Raw genomic sequence first — 21,825 nt, 5'->3', positions numbered from 1 at the left:
CAAACTACTATTGTGTCACCCCCCTACAGGAAGGTTTTGTATGGAGTACCCCCCTTATTAACTGGGGAAATCACAGGTAGAGAGAGTGGCGTGATGACTGATGCTATGCGACACATTCCAACTCTCAACCCACTTTGACTTCCCCTTCGTCTTACCCTGGCTAGTTAACCCATTCGCCTCTTAATTTTCGGCGGAAATTTTGGAACTAAATACCATTTTAATTTTTCTTGAAGTTTTCATTTATCAACCTAGTATTTTTTTTGTATAATTCATAGTTTTAGTTGTAATAGGATAATTGTAATCATTTTTTAACATTATATCTATTTTTAGGATAATATTTATTCATTAGTAATAAAAAATTTCAAATATAACGATAATCACTCAACTGGCGGTTTGCTGTCTCTTTACATTAAGAAAAGTTGTATCACATCGGCGAAAAGCCGGCTCTTTACCAGATTGGATTAAGAACTGAAGGTTAGTGACCTACGCAAAATGCTTTCCAGGCCATACAGTGGTATTTGTACAACTACAACATGCAGAGTGTGTTTTTGCATCAACTTAAACTTTTAAAGTTTATAAAAATAAATTTACACAGGAAAGTTGTACACAAAGAGTACAATTTAATCGGAAAACAATTTTTTTTCTATTTGGACATTTGGTCACTTCCCTAGCTACATAATCTGGCCCTGATTGGTTTTCTGGAAGATTATTAAACAACACCTTGTTGTGCCTGTTCAACTTTCTCCATTCATGGAGACTGAGTATATGCTATGCGGTGAGCGAGGGCTCTGAGTGCTTGCCATCCCTGAGTGTCCCCAATGTGTTTCAAAAATAGCCAAGTTATTTAATATTACCTGTTATATGATTGGAAAGTGGCAAAATCATCTTTGATAAAATAAAATTACCTGGAAAAAAGCTTAACACTGTGAAAGAAAAGTTTACCCCACATTTTAACACATGATTTCATAAGAAGAGCATGTATGTTATCAATTCCAACCACTTATATAGCATAAGCCACTAAATTTATATTCCTGTTAGACTATAGACACCAACCTCATATAACAAAAGAGCATATGTGAAGAAAGTTAATTATCATAACATTTTTACTGCATGTAAGTTTTTTCATTAAAAATATTGCTCGAGTCACAGACTCAATGTAACTACTTTAGGGTTAATGGTAGATTGTATTAAAACTTGGTTGAATTCTAAAGGGTTCTTCCGCAACCAATCATTCTCTCTAGGTATAAAAGATATTAGTGGTCTAACACCACTCCAAATAACTAATCCCATTATGGTTCATAATCATTTACTTTCATTTCAAAAATGGTATAAATTCACAACAAACAGTGACATGAGAATTTTCAATTGAAGATAAAAAATATTGTTAAAAAGGATTAATATTTACATTTTATTCCCAATATTGGTCAGAGTAACTCTTCTAGGAGTTCAAAGAATTATGGTGCAATCATGACAAGACCTCTGATTAAATTGTAATTGATTGTATAATGCAACATTAGATGATAAAATTACAACAGGAATAGTGCCCTGTACAGCAATGAACCACAAAAATTAATCCCTTCAATTTAAAACCAAGAGTCATTAGGGTCAAAAGAGTAAGTAACTTGATATCAAATTTTGCTCTCCCTTGATGTTTCAGCTTGTGAATCTCCTTCATTGTTCACTGAGAAGAACAACATGTGGACCTGTACACTTCATGAATATGGCCCGAGAATATCTTCATGCTCATTCCAAAATTTGTCCTTAATTATATCACAGTGAAAGACAGCTAGTTCTTGAACACATTTTCTGTTTTCTGAATTTTCCTTCTTCCATATTAAGGTAGTACCCTTCCGGAACATTTCTGGTTCATTGTTATAGTTAATATTAAATTCTGAAAACAATATTTCATTTTTATCCGATGCTAATGTCCTCTGCAGACGTTCTTCAGCCTGGAATGCATTTCTAGTTTAAATTACCATGAATATTGGAAGAAAAACAATGTCACACTTCAAGAATGTATAGTTAGGTATACAAGTAAAATTCAGTGACAATGAAAGTGACACAGCACTACGCAAGGTCAACTCACCTCTGCATTAGAGATCCCTTTCTTCAACACCAGGGACCAAAATGTCGTATTGTACAAGTTATTGACGTGAACATCGGCTTGCCTCCAGCTCAAATAATCTCTTAAATTTTTGTTGGTGGGATAAAGTACAATGCGTGCATCGAATGCGGGAGGGTAGGCCATTTTAGTTTCAGCAAAATATTCTGACCAAAAGTAAACAAAAGATGAGGCAAATAGACTATTAACGTTAGTCATAATTTTGACACTTCTCCTATTGTACAAATTAGTGTCTTTTTTAAATACGAAACTATACTCATCACTCTGTCCATAAGCGATTTTAATATCACGAAACTCATCCATGACACATTTCGCACATCGAGTCATTAAATCTAATCCCCTTTTGTCATTGGGTTTCTCATAGCCATGAGCATCAGCAAATTTGTGGAAGCCTTTGCCATCAATTCGAACAACAATCCACGTATTTGGAAGACACCTCTCCTCTGTTTCAAATTTTCGCACATACTCGAAGGAACTTTTGGCCATTTTTATGGTAATTGTTAGAGATATATAAATATCGATCAAAAATTTAAGTTAAAAACAAAACAAATAGGGTGGAGGACTGTTCAATTCGTGAACCAGCATTCGAGACCGAGAATATTCAAAGTCACATACAAGAGCAATTAACCACTTGAATCACTTTTTCACTCGTTATGACCTTCTTCAGGCATATATAACACTTGTCCGCCAAATCTGCAAAAGCATGCCGCACCGGATGCACGTACAATATCAGCTTGAATGCAAGTATCTTGCATTACAATACAAAAAATGATAACCTGACATTTTTTTCGATTTCACTTTCAATTCCAGTGTGTTCCAATCCACTTAATAAGGTTTTTTGTCCTAACTAGTGGTCTTCAGTCATCGGTGTCTTCAGGTAAACAACGTAACGCAGCGTCACCGTCATTGTTATTTTCGGGATTGCTGGATTTCACCACGTCCTCCTACTGCCGCTACCGTCGTAACAGGTGAAAAGCGGAAATGAAATACCTGTTGTGTTATTTGTTTTCAAACACCTTTGGATTGCCTTTGGAGCTCAAGGTAGCTTAGGCAGTTCATTAATCGGGAGTAGGTCAGTCGAACGACAAGTTAGATCTGTGACGTTCATTCCAAAACCGGCGTTTATAATCAACAAAAGGCGCGCTCATGATTTGAGAGTTTTTCGCGAAGTTTCATTCTTGGCGTATACCCTGTTGAGTGAACACGAAGATTACGATGGTTGGGTCGGCCATACATTGGTTTCGTAAAGGATTACGCATCCATGATAATCCAGCATTGTTGGCTGTAACAGAAAAGGTATGCATATTTCTAATTATGTGAATTAATTCCAACACCAATGAATCGTTTTTTCGGTGTGTGCATCAAGCGTCTCTCCGCGATCTGAAGAGATGCACTCGCATCAAAAGGGGGAAAGATAGTGATTGTAAATAATGATTTTTCCGTGTTTCTAACGTGATTAACGCTGGGAAACGTTTGCGCCTTACATTCATTCTGGTGACCCACTTAAAATTATCGCTTCCAAAATCGTATCAATCTTTCATACAATATAATTTCCCGTTTCTTTGGGGTTGAGGATTTTGTTTGATACAATAAAAAACTACCTCAGCAATTAGCCCTGATTTCTCGGTCTTAACGTTGAAAATCGTGTCATTCATGGGTCGTTGCCTGTGTCAAGTACCGTGTCCATCTCGGTGACTGCGCTTGTGCACCTAGCCATGAAAATGAAATTATCTCAGTTTTTGCGCTGTATCTTTGCGGAGTTTGACGTCTAATCTTCGGAGTAGGAAATCCTGGCTGTTAGGCCGGTGTAAACTTTTTCTTTACTCCTAAATTCCTTCTTCGTATTCTTGAATAACTTTAGTTCAATGATTACATGTAATTCATCAATATTTGATAGAGCTTGTAGACATTTGCCTAAGGAGGGACATAGAAAATGATCTTGGACTTTTGGTATAGTAGTGTTTTAGCCACTTTCACCCAGGCGAAAAAGAGTTAATTTCGGGGAGTTACTGTATTTGGCTTTGTGAGTTTCAATGAAAATCTCAGTGGAAAACAAATATTTAGCTTGTCACAGGGGTTTTCCACAGGTTTCCCAAAGAATTTTAAGAGGTATTTAGAGTCAGAGAGATTTCTCAAGGAGTCCTATTCAAAATTTCCGGGCAACCTAGCAATGCAATTACGATTCCTAAATTGTATGAAGAGCCTCCTAACAGTACTGTTGGAGATTTTTCAAAAGGTTTATATAATTGGTTGGGATTCATAAAGGGTTGTGGTCTATGGCTAAGGGTCTAGAATACTTCCATTGAGGTGTGCAAGGGACTTTCCAGTGGAATGCAGTTTTCCTGTTGCGCCTTGTTGGAGGAAGTTGGTTAGGACTTTGTTGTATACAGGAGTCAAAATGAAAGACCATACTCATCACTGCTCACTCAAGCTCAGGCGAGCATGACTTGACTGAGGTCCAGTGGCATCATGACCCAGACTTCTTTTATTAACAAATCATACATTATATCCTTCAGCTATGAAGAGGTTTTCAGCAGGATTTGTGAAGGTTTTGTTTCAGCCAAGTAAGATAGGATTGCATTTTGGGTTTTTGAAACGTCTAAAGTAATTTATTTCATCAATCCCTCAGAGTCAGTCAATCAGTCATGGAGGATTTCAACATGAGCTTTGGAATGCAGTTTTCTTATGCTGTACTATGTTAGCACACGCAGGAAAAACCTTTTATTTATAAGAGGTTATAACGTACACATCCACTGCGAACAAGAGAAACAGTTACATCCACATAAACAATACCTTGGCAACGCCTATTCGAATTCCACCCAGGCGCTGCTTATTTTGTTAATAACGTATTCTAACACCTCCCCTCGGGATTGACAAAATAATAATTTGAAATATAAATCTCTTAGCACTCCTTAAGATTTAACATATTACAAAATTCTTTTGCCTTAGTTCCTGACAGTGACTTTGTCAACATATCAGCGATATTATCTTTTGATCTGACAAACTGGAATGAAACCTCCCCTGTTTTTACCATCTCCCTGATATAATGATACTTCTTGATACATGACATATAATCATATATAATTATACTTCTTGATATATGATATAATGACACTTCTCCGCATCTGGTCCACTCAGTGCCTCCTCTGCATCCTCCGGGTTGTTGCTATCTGGACCTTCTGCAGCAGGGACAATCTTGGGATTCCTCTGTCTCTGAGACCTATGTGGTAGACCACCTTCCGCTACTCCTTCATAGGCAGGCTCATTTTCACAGGCGATGATTACCTCCCCTGACCCCTGGATGAGTGTCACCTCCTCTGGCTCTCCACCTCTCGCCTCGAGCTCCTCCCAAGTCATCGTCTTCTCCTGCTTTCGTTTTTCCATCTCCAGTTGTTTCAAGGCGTGGTCTCTCTGTGATTGCTCTTGCTTCAAGCGTCTATTCAAAACAGCCACCAATTCCATTAATCTGAGCTTTTCAGCCTCAGTAGCCTGCATCATGGCTCTTAAAGCATACTCCGAGGACTTGAAATTTCCGGATCTCATTGCGGCAATTACCAGTGAGTTATCATTTGAGCCTGGAGAAATATTCATGCTATGGAGGGCTTCTTGTAACTTTTCTACCATCATATTTTTCTTCTCCAGTGTATCTTCCAAGTTATTGACTTTTGCCTGCTCTTTCATCAGCTGCATCGTTAAATTTTTCTTTTCTTTCCTATGTTCTTCTGCCATTGCCTTCATTTCTAATTCTTTCTCCTTAATAGTACTATCTTTGCTCTTCAAACACTCCTTGAGAAATAGTATTAGCTGGTCACCATGCTCTCCCTTGGCCATTACTGTGGACAAACGACTTTTGAAGGCATCCATTTCAGCCTGCTTAGCCGCTGATATTGCCCTACTAACTTCTGCTTTCCTTTTCCAATCTCTGGCCTGTTTCTCTGCCTCCTGAAGCGATGTCTCCAGCTTTTCTACCTCAGCCAACCTCTTCTCCCGGTCCATTGGTTCAAGGTGTGTGTGCCTCTGTGCAAAAGAAACTCTGGAAGCCTTCTTCCCCATATTGTTAAATTCTTCACTAATCTCCTGTATACTGATGCCTCCCACAGTCGACACATAGTAAAGTCGAGCGACTCTTACTGCTCTGAGAATTAGTTTCCCCCTAAGATAGATATTTGCTACGCCGTTGAAGGTCTCTATCTTGCAACCTTTCTCCTCGATTTGCCCTAGCGAAATCAAGTTCTCTTGTAGTGCTGGTATATAGAGAACTTCCTTAAGTTCCACATCTTTACCTCCGCATTCGTCTGATATGTTCAGCATCACACTTCCCTTGCCTTCAATTCTTAAAGGGGCGCCGTCACCAACCTCTACTTCTCCTTCCATTGGTTCAAGGTGGTGAAATAGTTCTCTTCGCGGGCACATGTGATCTGAAGCACCACAGTCCAATAACCACACTCCCTGGCCGTCAGGTACTTTCCTCTTCGTGCAGAGCGACACGAATTCCCTAGACACGATGGCTGTTGACGCCTTCTTCTGCTCGACTACGATTCTTTCACCTTCATGTTCCTTCTTCCTAGGGCAATTCTTTGAAATATGTCCCTCCTTCCCACAGGCAAAGCACCAAAACCTTTTATCGTTCGAGTAACTTCTGAACCTGTTTGTTTCATCTCCCTTTCCATTCTTCACCTTACTTCCCTTCGTCTTCTGAACAGCTCGGAATGCGTGATGACTATTTTCCTCGATTTCTCCCATCAACTGCAATTTCTTCTCCGCCGTAATAAGCTTTGATTTTAGTAAAGTTGTGGACAGCTTACTTGAATCTATCTCCCAGGACTGAATAAAGCCTTGGTATTCTTCCGGTAAATTTCCGAGAATAATTCCCGCGACTTGTTTATCGGACAATTCAAACCCACCTTTTGCTGCTCTCTTCTGCAAATTGTGCATTTTTGCGAAGTATTCCTGAATGGGCATCTCAGGTGTTTTGGTGCAGTGTGTAAGCTCCTTCAGTACCATTGCGCCATTAACCAGTCCTTCACTATTGCACAAATCATCTAAAATCCTCCATGCTTCTCTTGCGGTCGTACAGTCAGCAATATCTCCCAAAAATTCATCGCCTACCGTTTTATAAAGAATGGATAGTGCGATGGTATTGTTTTTGGCTCGCCTCCGAACTTCGCCTTGAGTGAGTGATGCGTCCAATGCGTCTTCGTAACCGACGATAGCCTCCCATGCATCACGTAAAAGTAACTCCGCCTTTACTCTTAATGACCATGCGAAATGATTATTTGAGTTCAGCACTGGAACCTTCGTAGTTGCTTCGTCCTGATGGTATGATGATGCCATTTCGCCCGACAGCACCTACACACTTTTCATAAACTACGTGACCTCTTTTATAGGCTCGTAATACGCCCTGGGCCCATAACCTGTTAGCACGCGCAGGAAAAACCTTTTATTTATAAGAGGTTATAACGTACACATCCACTGCGAACAAGAGAAACAGTTACATCCACATAAACAATACCTTGGCAACGCCTATTCGAATTCCACCCAGGCGCTGCTTATTTTGTTAATAACGTATTCTAACATACTAAACCCTGATATGCACCTTTATTGAATTTTTAAGGGGATTTCAACTAGTATAATCGCTGTGAGATCTCTACTTGCAGACTACTCTGACTTTGGAACAGATAAGATTCCCATGGTAGAGGGAAATTGTTTTGTGCATAATTAAACCTATACAAATAAAAGTAGATTGTATGAATAGCTTCAGAAATCTATGCAGTCAAAATAGTAAAACTAGCTGTGATAAACAACAGACATTGTGAAACGGTTTTGTATCTATGGTTGAACTCATGAAAATTCTATCCCTTAGGCTGGGACAGCCATTGACTTTGGGTACCATTAAATTCAAGAAAAGCAGTTTTCCGCCTCCTGAGCCTGATTAGTCTTTTTTGTAATGGGTCCCTAAAATCTGGAACGAATTTTTCTTATCTTACCATAGTGTTCAGTTTCTCTTGAGCATGTGTCCAAGACTCTGTCACCTAAGGTTCACTAAAGGAATTCATTGTTCATTTGAAATTTTTGATCTGTAACTGCCTCAGTATTGACATTCCTCGCATTTCTTATGTCACTTTGATTCTAAAAAATCTATAAAATATTTGTTTTTCTCTCAATACTCATCAACAACAGAGGGGTAATTTGCTTAGTTGACACTGGCCATAGCGATTGGTTCTGCCATTGATCAAGGATTTGTAAACATAACTTATTTTGTGAATACACGAAGGATGGCATGTTGTTTTTTACCTACCCGTGATTGATTACGGCCCCCTGTATAAATTCTATCTGAGCAAGTTAACGAACCATAACTCTAATGACTGTATTAACTCATGCGAAGTGGATTACAGCATTCATATATTCTATACTTACAAGAGAATGGCTTTGCATGGATTTTTTTTGCCATAATTTACCTTTCCCTTCCATCAACCAAATTCTGTAGATGAATTGCTATTTCAGCTGTGAGTGAATGACACCATACCTGTCCAACTTACACCACCCCACTCTCTTTAGGGTATATTTCAATAACTTTCTTGGTTTTCTAATAATAGCCTGCTAATCTTCAGGTTGATGGAGAAAATTGTATCATCCGACCAGTTTTTATTCTTGATCCATGGTTTGTGAAGAATATGCGTGTTGGGCCAAACAGATGGCGCTTCCTTCAGCAGTCTTTGATGGATCTTCATGAAAGTTTGAAGAAGATGGGCTCACGGTAAGAAATATTTTCCATCTTTAAAGTTAACACTGCTGTGACGTAGATGAAAAATGACGAGGAAAAAATCATTGTGGAGACTAGTGCATGAGAAACTGACTTGATAGTAGATAATATAATAATGTTCATTTCCTCTTGGTATATTACCCTCATGAACACCACATAAACAATAACAAAATAATAATAGTGTTAAGTTCACAAAAAAATAAAACAGTACAATTAATAGCAAAGAAACAACTAAGAACTGAAATTTCTTTCTGTCATGGCATTTTTACATTCTTATGAATTTCTTCTAACAAACTTAACACCCAATTTAGTAAAATATATCTTTTAAATGAGGGATGCAAAGAAGGCCATTGTCATCAAATCTTTATTCTTCTGTCTGGTTTTTTTCTCAGCAAACAATAACATTGAAGATTTCTTGGGTTTTACACAGGGTATTTTTTTATTACTATACTCCTTTTTTGTTTGTTTCGCATTGTCAACCAGAATCGTTGTTCATTATCACATTACCCTTGTTATTTCTTCATGTTGTGAACGAGAATTATTAAAATAGTAATCAGTAAGGATTCCAAAATTCTCAACAAAGTTTGAGATTTGAATGGTAACTTTATATATTTCTAAGCATGGAATAATGTGTAGGTATATGGTTATAATAAAAACATGTGGTTAAAACATCAATTCTGAATTTTGATATTATTATTTCATTAAATATATTGAAGGCTGTATGTTCTGAAAGGAAAACCTGAAGAAGTGTTGCCTATTGCTTTTCGAGTTTGGAATGTGAAATTGCTCACATTTGAGCTGGACATAGAGCCATATGCACGTGAAAGGGACGAGCGTATTGAAGCATTGGCTAAAGATGCTGGAGTGCGTGTGATGCAGAAGATTTCTCATACATTGTTCGACACAGAAGCGTGAGTACTCTTCTCTTATTTGATGTAAAATTTTTATTTAGCCAATATTAAAATGAAACAAAGAAAGTGGTCCTTATACCTCTCACCATATTGCTACTGCTGTAGGTGTTTTTTTTTTCTTTCAGAGTTATCAAGGCAAATCTTGGTCGACCTCCTTTAACATATCAAAAGCTGATTTCTGTCGTTAGTGGGCTGGGGGCTCCTCCAAACCCTGTAACAATGCCTGATAAGTTTCCAAAAGAATGTTTTGTTGGAAATGAAAAGGCGGATGTTCATGGAGAAATACCCGGATGGCCTGAGTTCAACGTTCCTTCTCTAAAAGACTTGGGTGTTAAGGAAGAGGAATTAGGCCCTAACCTACATCATGGTGGAGAAACTGAGGCACTAAAAAGGCTGAGCAAGAACATCGCTAAGAAGGTAGGTAATTTCATGATAACTTGAGCAATGATTTGTTGAGAAGTGAAAGAAGTGTCTCTCACTTTTCTCTGTGGATATCGGGGATCGGGTTGGTGTGGTGGCTAGAGTGTTTGTTTCCCACCCCATAGACTGGGGTTTAAAACCCAGCCGTGGCAGAGAATTTTCAGAATGCCCGATCCCTGCTCGAATGTTGTGTGGAGGACATTTCAAGCACAACAGGCCGTCCATCAGATGGGACGTTAAGCCAGGGTCCCATGGCACATTTCATTAAGAGCAGGCTAATGCCAACACTGGGTTTCTCTCCATCCTTCCATACCTTCCCTGCCCTTCATGGCGTAAATGACCTCAGTTGTCGGTCGCCTCCTCCAAATACCATGACATCTTTGGGTATCTGTGATTGGAAGAAGCCTAGTAATGCAACTTTTGGGCATAAGTTCTAAACCCCTTTATGAAATTGATTAGTTAAGTAAGTGCAACTCACTATGGAGGTTTGTAAATTGCATTCTCTGAAAGTACAGATGTTTACCGAAATGTTAAATGAAGTCTTTGGAACTCACCTCTTGATTATGATTTTCAAGTATACGTACTTTTATGAGTACGATACTGTTACAGTAACAATATTGCTCTCATCAGAACTTATCTCGCTATATCATTGCTAATGTTAATAACAGGAAATGGTGTTGCATTTATTATTTCAGGAGTGGATCTGCAAATTTGAAAAGCCAAATACCTCCCCTAACAGTCTGCAGCCTAGCACCACAGTTCTTAGCCCCTACCTCAAATTTGGGTGCCTTTCTTCTCGTCTGTTCTACTATAAGCTTAAAGAGGTGAGACTTTGAAGAAATTCTTATTTATATCTTTATGTGGTGATGTATTCAACTATTTCTCAGACCTCATTGATTAATTAAAGTCTTTTTGGGTCTACTCAGTTGTAATTCACAAAGTTCTTCCTTTTTTAATTTAATCACATATTCCTTATTACTATCCATTCATATTTTAACTATCACTAACCATTCATTTTTTGCTTTCCATTCATAATAATATTCATATTATTCATTACTGTTCATAACCACTCTTACGGAGTGCCTCCCCTAAAATACCTCCCCTAACAGTCTGCAGCCTAGCACCACAGTTCTTAGCCCCTACCTCAAATTTGGGTGCCTTTCTTCTCGTCTGTTCTACTATAAGCTTAAAGAGGTGAGACTTTGAAGAAATTCTTATTTATATCTTTATGTGGTGATGTATTCAACCATTTCTCAGACCTCATTGATTAATTAAAGTCTTTTTGGGTCTACTCAGTTGTTATTCACAAAGTTCTTCCTTTTTTAATTTAATCACATATTCCTTATTACTATCCATTCATATTTTAACTATCACTAACCATTCATTTTTTGCTTTCCATTCATAATAATATTCATATTATTCATTACTGTTCATAACCACTCTTACGGAGTGCCAAAGTAAAATGGAAGAAGGGAATCAATGGGATTGCTTTTACCCTGATCTAATCTAAAATCAATAAATGGCTAACCTTGATGGCAATATCATTACTAGGGAACTGGAATGTAAAGGAAAAAGGAATGTGTGAATATGCAGTTACTCCCAGGGTGTCAATTAGGCAGTCAATATCAATTCTATATATCACCTTGTGAGGTGTTCTGGAAATCAAAAGGGAATGTATAATTTAGATACCAGATGCATGGAGTCATGTTTCATGTGGCATAATTGGGATGTATTTTTTGGGATTATTTATGTGCTTCTAATTTCCTTAAAATAATTTGAATGGTGGGAGCTCAAAAGTGTTCAAGCCAGAAAATAAGGAACATCCTAAATTACTTAGTAACTATAGCACTTTTTGTGTATTTATTGAATCAAGGTAACCAAGGGACAGCCTCGAGTATCTCAGCCTCCAGTGTCCTTGATAGGGCAGCTTCTGTGGAGAGAATTTTATTACGTCGTTGGATCTGCAACTCCAAATTTTGATCGCATGAAGGGTAATCCTGTATGCTGTCAAGTTCCATGGAATAATAACCCAGAGCACCTTGAGGCATGGACAATGGTAATACATCCAAGCCACCAGAAAATACACTATGTGTCGAGATATATGTTAATAGCACTTTCAATTACAGTTTATAGCATTTTGTAGCATCTCTTTTTTTCTTTTTTTTCACAATGTATCTTTAATAGATGACGAAAAAGTGTGGTGAAAAAGTTATTTGACAAAATACGGAATAGTTAATATAATTTATTTAATATAATTTTGGGGTAGAACAATAATAAATTAAGGAATAAGATACGTATTGAATAATTAAATATGAGATTATACTGAGCACTTTGCCGCCTGAATATCATTTACTCTCGTTGAACATCAACAGAGGACAAGTTTCAATATTTTCTCCCTTCAACCAGTTGTGTCTGTCAGTCACAAGTAGTTGGACTGGCTTAAAAACATCTTTGCATCTGCAATGCTAACTGGTGCCCAGATTACTTGGAGTGCAGCATTTCCAAATTCAGTTTTTCTTGGCAGAAATATTTGCTTAGCATCGTAGAAGCTACTGGGGTTCTCTCTCCACCTCTCTAGTTGCTGCCAATAAAAATACACGCAACCATCAATGAAGCAGTAAAGCCCAACATCCAGTGACGTAGCGAGGGGGGATCCAGACACTCTTATCTCCCCCTCCTCCGAAATATGAAAACACAATTACTTTGCATCCTCATAAAAGAAAACAATATATTGAAAAAAAACATTAACAAAAGATTTCTTTGAAAAAAGAAGTTTTTTTCATCGTGAAAAGTGTTAAAATTAGTGTAAAACCCTTTGCATAGTACCGTATTTTTCAAAAATTTTCCCCCAGGCTGCATGGTTTTGGACCCCCTTCCTTTACCCCTGAATGAAATTCCTGGGTCCACTGTCAACATCTCATGGCAGTACTCACGCAAGTCTCCCACGAGACCTACACAATCGAGGTGATAACTGAATGATCACTCAAGTGTCCTGGTTCATGCGGTGCCAACCAAAACTGCTGGAGCTGTACCGTACCAGTCGCTCGGCCAAAATTTCGCCACTATTGCTCTCCACCTCAACGCTATTCTAAAATTGTAAGACAGCAAGCACTGCCTTGTGTAAATGCCAGCAACACAAGTTGGGTGGTGGAGGAACAGGGTGATGCGTTCTCCAATTGACGAGAATGAGTCAGACGTGGGTGTCAACAACATTTTCGTCGTTGTCGGCTATTGACCCTCTTCTGATCAGGGGCCGTATTCTGTATTTCGTCGGTGCCGCACCGGTCGGTTTCCCTTTCAAGCCCACCGACTGGACATCAAACCGTACCGACAACTGATTCCGCACCGACGACGACACTTTCAGCGATTCTGTAAGGTCGTCGGTTTCAAACCAGTCGGTACGGTTCCCCTTCCTTCCCAAACAGGGAAAATCCGAATATATCCGAAGTTTGACGTGTCTCCACCAATGAAAGAAGGGTAAAAACAAGTGAAGACTCATTGGCACAGTTCGTTGTCGTCATTCTCAATCTTTTTATTTGCGGAAATTACGACTTATTGCTAGATTAAGATAAACGATATTGGATAAGTTGTTGGCAATGCTTATATAATGTGTGGTAGTAATGCTGTACCTACAGAATCGATGGAAACAATATTACAACATCACAATAAAGTTTGTATGTGATGGAGATTGTTGTTGCTGGAATGAATTATTGAAACTATCCTTGAGATCGTAGTTTCTTTTTTTAAATATTGGTTCCGTATAATGCTATTTATTCATGATTTGGTAATATAGTTGTCATTAAGTAAGTTCCGTATAAATGTTATCAACGGAATGTTATGCCATTGGCACCGTAGCAGACGAAAATAGCATACTATGGAACGTGAACGTAGGATTCAAATGCAAATGTAATATTAGAGGAACAAGTTAGGAAATTGTTATAAAAATATGGAGCTGGGTGCAATTAAAAGAAGTGTAATGACGAGGAAGTAAATAAATTGTGATTGGGTGAAATACATATGTATAAGTTGCGCATTCCAAGTGAGAGAAAATGATAATATTGCGGTAAACCTCATACTTATTAACAAATATCTTCTTTTATCGTCAAGGGAATCAATGGCTGACGATGAAATGAAATATAGTTGCCCGTTACAAATGAAAGAAACTGATACCGTTGTGGCAAACTTCATACTTAAATAAAAAGATCTTATTTCTATGCCGAGAGAAACGCCAAATTGATGATTGAGTGAAATAACAGTCGCCTATTCAGAGTGATATAAAGTGATAACATTGCGGCAAAACTCATATTTAATCAAAACTATCTTTTTTATGTCAAAGGAGCAAAAAAATGATGATAGAGAGAAATAAAGCCTATTACAAGTGAGTGAAAAGTGCGGTAACATAAATGAGAGAAAGTCATTATATGTTAGCAAACCTCATTTTTATTAACCATTATCTTATATTTCTGTCAAGGTAATTAATATAGATGATGACACAGTGAATTATAGAGGCGTATTCGGAGGGGCAGAAAAAGATAACATTGGAGAAAACCTCATTATTTACTCGGTGATGAGGTAAAAACAAAATAAAACGTACAATGCGCACCGGGGAATTCATGAAACCCACTAGTCGGTGGCCGTACCGACACCTCTTTGCTGTCGGTACGGCTACCGACGATCTCCCGTCCTCTCGTCGGTGCCGCACCGACCGGGTTCGTACAGAATCGCACGACTTCTTACCGGGAGTCGGTGTGACGTCGCACCCGACGAATCGGTGCCGCACCGATCAGTTTGGAGTTACAGAATACGGCCCCAGGTGGCTTAGGTGCATGCAGCAGGGATTGGTGAAGTGTTACTTGGTGTGGATTTTTATATGATGACGTAATCTCTGTGAGATTACATCAGGAAAGAACTCGATTGTCAAATGCAAATCGCAGAAAGGCAAAACACAAAATGTCATTATCATTAGATATAGATCGCTAATGATCTTTAGCATTTAAAAACCGTAGTCAAGGTCATAGTTTGAAAAAATACCATTCCCAGGAATAAATGGAAAGAGAGGGAAGCATTTCTGTCTTCTGGCAACTGTCGCGTAGATTGGTGCGAACTCTCCAATTTCGTGCCTTATACGAATTCGTGGCGGAATTGTGCGAGAATGGGCTGGTGGTGGTGGTTAAGCTTTCCCGTGCCCACATCTAGTTTGAGTCCCAGCCAATAAGGGGTGTCGGCAGAACATTTCAACAGTGCTTGGCATGAAATTTTCGATTTTTGCCATCGAAAAGGCAAATTTGCCGTTTAAGTATCTTAGAAGTCCAGTCATCGGGTCATGTATGCTACATTTATTCACGTGAATTGCATCAATATCATAGCTATTGCGTATGTGATTTTTGCATATCACTAACAATGTGGTAACTGTTCATCTTGATGTTTGCCTTTTTACAAACTCTATGAGAGTTGACAATAATGATAAATGGTGAAGGAGCCCATCATGCAGCAGTGACCCCAAAAGCAGAGTGGAGCAATTTTGTTATTGGAATTTTATGTTCCTTGTATGTGTCTGAGTTAACATGTTAAAAATCTCCTAAATAGCAATCTGTGGGAGGTTCTCAATGGAATCCATTCTTTTCTTTCTGTATTAATTTCTCCATTACATAAATAATCTTAATTCATTCAATTCAGGGCATGGTTTTTGAAACCTGATTGTCGACTGATCCTTTAAAACCTCCAAATCTGTAAATTTATGGTCTAAGTCATGAATTTTACTATTTTCATTACTAAGAGTTGAATTGAACTAGAATACATATATTGAATCTTACCTGTCCACTTCCAGTTCTCAATTATTGTGTCTGACAGTGACTTTTTATTTTCTGAATGAATAAAAGGTTTCCAAAATATGCTATTATAGAAATGTGATATTTTAATATATGAATGAAAAGTAGAAGAATTGTGTGTACATTCAAAAAGATATGTAGCTTTCACTTTTATTTCAAAAAATCAAATGAACTTATTTTGCAAACAATCTTGTCCAAGAAAGTTATTTATGGAGAATATTGGGAGTGACGACAGACTGTTACTTCACAAATTTAAATGGCTGTACTTGCAAAAATAATTGTCCAGGAAAAGTACTAACGAAGAAAATCGGGAGTGACAACTCATACTTTTACTTCACAAATCAAAATACATGGTGAAAAAATATTTCAATATTTTTATTAAAAGAGTATTTTATCAGTTACAGTAGGTTTATCATTTAGAAGTTATTTTTATAATTGGTAAGATCCAGCTGTTCCTGATAATTTTGTTATTTACTATCTCTTTTTATCTATAGCTGCTTCAATAGTGGTTGTAAGACAAGTTGGAGAGTCGTTTTAGCTGTAGATTAATTTACTGAATCAATTCAGCCTGTCATTACAGTGGAATTGAAGAATGGAAAAATGAGAGTACTCTGTCACTAAGTGGTTTGTTTCCCTATCATTATTCTCATTAGTTTTTTTCCTGTTTGCAGGGACGAACTGGCTATCCATTTATTGATGCAATAATGACTCAGCTTCGATTAGAGGGATGGATTCATCACCTTGCCAGGCATGCTGTAGCTTGTTTTCTTACCAGAGGTGACCTGTGGATATCTTGGGAAGAAGGGCAAAAGGTTATATAAGTGTATACCAGTTTAAATCCGCTATTTCTGTGTATCAAATTCGTTATACTCACACACACTTTGTTTGGACTCACATAATGGCCTGATGATGTTGAAACCAGTCATGAATGCCAATAAATTAATGGTGGAATCATGAAAAGTCATCATCTCTTGATTCCTCTTTTGGAAATGTCATCCATGTATTTCATTCCTCACATAATAAGGAGTAATCTATGTTATTTACTCTTACAATGATCATAAAGATTATTTTATGGTAATTGATAATGAATGCTTGAAGTATAATCTGGTGCTTTCATAGCGTATAACATCATGGAAGGCTCTTTGGGTGAATATATTTGAATTGGTGATGGGCCACCTAGACAGTAACCACCAGGGTACATCAGAATAGTCTTCCATAATGAATACCTGTCCTGCATCATTTGATTCATTATTATAGAGATTTGCAATATTTTCTAACCTGTGGTGTTCATAGTCAAATGGTTATGTCTTTATATAAATAAAATGGTTGTACATATTTTCACAAGGATTCTTTACTATCATACAGATTAACATTCTAATCGTAACTATAAAATCAATTATTTTCTACAATGGCTCTCAATATCTCAAGTTTTAAATCAATTATGTGCTAGCTAATTGTTGTGCTAGCCTAGAAATATAAATCAAGATGTCACAGTTTCCCAAATGCTGAATTTAATTAGCACTGCTCTTCTGAGGTCTTTGTCACTCATTGTCAGAAAAACTTTTTGTATCATTCTTTTCTTAGGTTTTTGAAGAGCTCCTTTTGGATGCTGACTGGGCTTTGAATGCTGGTAATTGGATGTGGCTGTCAGCATCTGCCTTTTTTCATCAGTTTTTCCGTGTTTATAGCCCAGTTGCATTTGGAAAGAAGACTGATAAACTAGGGGATTACATAAGGTAATATGAAAACAGGGGCATTGAATTTAACTCTGAGTGAAGGATCTTTCAGTCCATAATTCCAGATCTATGAATCAGTAGTCTGTATTGATGTTTTCCCTTATGTCCAGATTTCCAAGTATTATGCTTCTGTGTCTTAGAAATGGGTAGTTGTTTTTTCTCATTTCTGTGATAATGATTTATAAGGATGCATCAAACCACTGAGCGATGTCATAAATTACAATGTTGGACAACTCTCCACCCAGAAACTTAATGCGCAAGGTGCCTGAGATGCAACTTGTGAGCAATGTGGTTCTGTAATCACTAAGTGGAATATCACCACCTTTGATACTTGGAAACCATTTACAAGGAGTTCCAATAAAGGCAACTGACATATGATCATGCTTTCATACATCGTGTAGCCATGAATGCATGGTTCTTGGAAATTAGGGCTTAACAACTCATATTGCATATTGCAGGAAGTATGTGCCCAAGCTGGCTAAATTTCCACCCCAGTACATTTATGAGCCATGGGATGCTCCACTGTCAGTTCAAAAAGCTGCTGGGTGTATCATTGGAGTGGACTATCCAAAGAGGATAGTTATTCATGAATCAGTATCAAAGGCAAACATACAGCGAATGTCTGCGGCCTATAAAAGCAACAAGGAGAGAAAGGCTGGTGAAGAGGACGAAGGTATGAAAATTTTATTTGTTAAAACTGGGTGAAAACCTAAAAAATGCAAACCAAATTCAATAATTATCCAGGAATAACATCTGTTTGGCATTATGTAAGCGAAATTTCTATCGTACGGCAGAATCAGGAGTCATTGGGACCAGTGGCGCAGCGAGGGGGGATTTTTGGGGGTTAAACCCCCCTCCCCCCATAGCTTAGAGAAATATTTAAATTTAATCCATTTTACTTAATTGGATTGATATTACTGATAAAATAGTGTAAGGATCAATAAAATATCCCTCAGAAAGCCGTAAAACTCACCATTTTGAACCGTTTATCTTAAAATTCCACAATTTATTAATGTCGCATCTACCGCTTATCCTGGAGGGTATTCCATAGCACCACACATCCCGGTATTAGTTGCACCTAAACCCCCACCAGCCTTAATTCCTAGCTGCACCCCTGGTTGGGACTCCTGATTCTGCCCTAGATGCCACTCAGGTTGCATAAACCACAAGGATGTTTGGGTGGACCATCGACTTTCTGGTTTTAAGACTTGTATTTGCAGATTCCAGGGGTTAAATGAAGTGAAAAGCAGCAATCCTCCTCCTATCCAAATAATTAATAAAGTTTAAGCTGCTCCAAGTATTCTAGGCATTGGTAGGCTGTTGATCAGAGTTGGCTATGGAAAAATTGGAATTTGTACCATTTTGAATTTTTGCAAGGGTAAGAGTTTGGGAAGTCAGGGTTTCCAGATTTTATTTTGAATCAATTTTGGTTCCCCCTCCTTGGTGCCCAATGTTTTCCCTCCCGGTTTTCTGGAAGTGGACAGGAATTTATAGTAAGTAAGGGAGACTGTCTACCAGGCTAGGGGCTTAATATGTAATAGATATGCCTCATTTGTTGCCATGGTAAGAATTTCTCATCCCTTTTATGAAGCATAACATCCAAACAGGAGCTCATTGTTGTAGATATTATTTGAGAATCCCATCTTTTACACATATGCCCTGTGCTCATCCTGCAACAACATAACCTACAAATCATTTCCTTGTAGCCAACCCTCTCACGACGAAATTACTGCTTTTGCAGTCCTGTGGGATTTTATACATGGAGGTGTTGCTGTACATATTTTTGTTTTTTATTTTTGAAAGATATAATTCAATTTTATTAACAATGTGTTTAAACAAATGAAGGAAAAAAACTATGTATTTATCCACCAATTTATTCTCGCAGTACAACTAGTTTCAACGCAGCGGTGTCATCATCAGGTACAAGGGTTGCAAGCATAAAATACATCATTATATATGACAAAAATTATGTGATTTAAGTGGGGGAGGATGAGGGTAGGTGGAAGGGGTGGCTGGGAAAAAATCTCAAGGTGGTGATGTGGCGTTGTGAGTGGGTGGTGAGAGTTGGAGAGGGGTGGAGTGTGGAAGACCATTAGCCGGGAGTTTCAGAGGGTTGTCGGTGACTAAGGTAATGATGGGGGTGTCCGTAGCAGTAGGGGGAGGGGAAGGTTTATGGGTTGCTGGTATTTCCGTAAGGGTCAGAGAGGCTTTTAGGAAGGGGGAAAGGGTTTCAAATAGAATGTCATTAAGCAGGGGACATTTCTCCATGATTTTTCTAATCTCCAACTCCTCTTTCTTGTCCATTCTTCTACATTTTTCTTCCCAGTGTAGAATTCTTGGAATGAAATAACTGCTGTGGTTCTCCTCCCACGAGTGTTTTGCTAAGTGGGGCTGGGAGAGGTTGTAAGTCCGGTAACTCCTTTTGTGCTCCTCTGCCGGAAAGTGCGGCCTGTTTGTCCAACATATGCAGCAGAGCACTCATTACATTCTTATAAATTAATACCACTGTTTTCCAATGGATCACTTCTGTCTTTTGTGTTATTAAATATTCTTTTCAGGTTGTTGTTGTTATAAAAGGCAATCTTGAAAAGGTTATTGGGAAAAAGGTTGCTTACTTTCTGTGATAAAAAACCGTTGTAAGGTAATTTTCTCCACTTACATTTATCGGTCTTTGATTCCATTGGACTGAAAAACATATCTTGTGCTCTTAGGGAGCGTATTTTAAAGAGCATTTTATCCACAAGTATTCTGTTATACCCATTCGTTGTTGCTGTTGTTATAATATAATGTAGTTAAATTTATTTTCAGGGGCTCCCAAAAAATCCAAAGGAAACACCAAAAAGAGAGCATCTGACAGTGATCCATTATCATCAAGTGCAAATAAGAAATCAAAGACAAAGGGAAATAAAAGTATAGCCAATTACTTTGAAAAGTAGAAGGTTCACTGTTTAACAGCAATGGCTTTAATAAAATTGATGGTTTGAGGTGTAACTTTGTGAAAGCGATTCATTATGAAGATGAGAAGAAGAAACTTTGTGCTTTCACATGAATATTTATTCACACATTTACACGTCCATGGTTTCAACGTTAGACGTCATCATCAGGTGAACTCTACAGAGGTCCATCACATCATTATACCAGGCTTGGAGGGGGAGGGAGGAAGGTAACTAGGTTGAACGGATTGGTCAACAGAGAAGAGGGAGGGGGAAAGAACTTGGTCATAGCTAGGGGGAGGAGACACTCTTAGGGAGGGTATGGCAGGTGGAGAGGGGGGGGGGGGTTCAGGACCTCTGTAGAGTTCACCTGATGATGACATGTGAAAGCAAAAAGTTTCTTCTTTTTCATTTTCATAGCAATGGATTTTTTATTTTGATGTTTGGCTGGATTTTTTATTGGAGGAACTGACCATATACTCATTATAAATGTATTATATGTCAGAAAGTATATTCCTACTTTCTTATAATGCACAAGACTGATTGGCTTCTCTCACTTTGAGCAATAGAAGAAAAACAATATTGGAAGCAGTTCATTTTTATGTAAGAAATTGCACATTGTGTTTCACTATGCTTGTAAGGCCATTCTCTTTCTAAGTCATGTTTTTAAAACTCCACCCTTACCAAACTGGATCACTTTTCAAGGTGAGGTTACACATTTTTCATCAGCACATTTACCAAGAAAAAGTGAATCTTGTACAGAGAAAAAGAGCATTTCACCTTTTGTGTGAAATCATTCATTTCCAATTAAATTGGTAAAATTTGTATTTGGTATTTAGCGCATTACATAACCAGATATCAGTAAGGGTGCATTTTGTCCACACTGGAAAAGCATTCCCATTGCTCTGGACTTCAAAAAGGACCCCAAATTTTTTTTGTTTTAATTCAGGTTTGAAATACACAAATGATTTCTTCCATAAAAAATTTTTTGCATTACAATTCTTTAATTGGTGACCAAGTGATAGGCCATACCCGTTTCTAAAATCAATCACCAACAGTTTTACTCTTGCTATAGGGTGTATTGGTAAGCATGTTAATAATTCATTTACAAA

The 21,825-nt window shown here is 37.9% G+C and overlaps 2 protein-coding genes across 2 annotated transcripts; one reads left to right on the top strand and one right to left on the bottom strand.

Annotated features, from left to right (window-relative positions):
* Positions 1-319: 319 nt before the first annotated feature.
* Positions 320-3,007, bottom strand: LOC124168858 (probable tRNA(His) guanylyltransferase). Its single transcript, XM_046547212.1, has 2 exons — positions 2,087-3,007; positions 320-1,949 (listed from the first exon to the last, which is right to left on the bottom strand). Exons 1-2 carry the CDS (start codon positions 2,606-2,608, stop codon positions 1,713-1,715), a joined length of 759 nt encoding a protein of 252 aa, XP_046403168.1. The 5' UTR covers positions 2,609-3,007; the 3' UTR covers positions 320-1,712.
* Positions 3,008-3,126: 119 nt separating this feature from the next.
* On the top strand, positions 3,127-20,820 carry LOC124168857 (cryptochrome-2). Its single transcript, XM_046547211.1, has 10 exons — positions 3,127-3,418; positions 8,734-8,879; positions 9,602-9,796; positions 9,922-10,213; positions 10,912-11,040; positions 12,090-12,272; positions 16,716-16,856; positions 17,629-17,780; positions 18,239-18,453; positions 20,589-20,820. Exons 1-10 carry the CDS (start codon positions 3,338-3,340, stop codon positions 20,714-20,716), a joined length of 1,662 nt encoding a protein of 553 aa, XP_046403167.1. The 5' UTR covers positions 3,127-3,337; the 3' UTR covers positions 20,717-20,820.
* The last annotated feature ends 1,005 nt before the right edge of the window (positions 20,821-21,825 follow it).

The sequence above is a fragment of the Ischnura elegans genome, chromosome 12, assembly GCF_921293095.1.
Source record: "Ischnura elegans chromosome 12, ioIscEleg1.1, whole genome shotgun sequence".
NCBI lineage: Eukaryota > Metazoa > Arthropoda > Insecta > Odonata > Coenagrionidae > Ischnura > Ischnura elegans.
The sequence above is the reverse complement of the archived record's forward strand: the minus strand, read 5'-3'. Positions and strand labels throughout refer to the sequence as shown.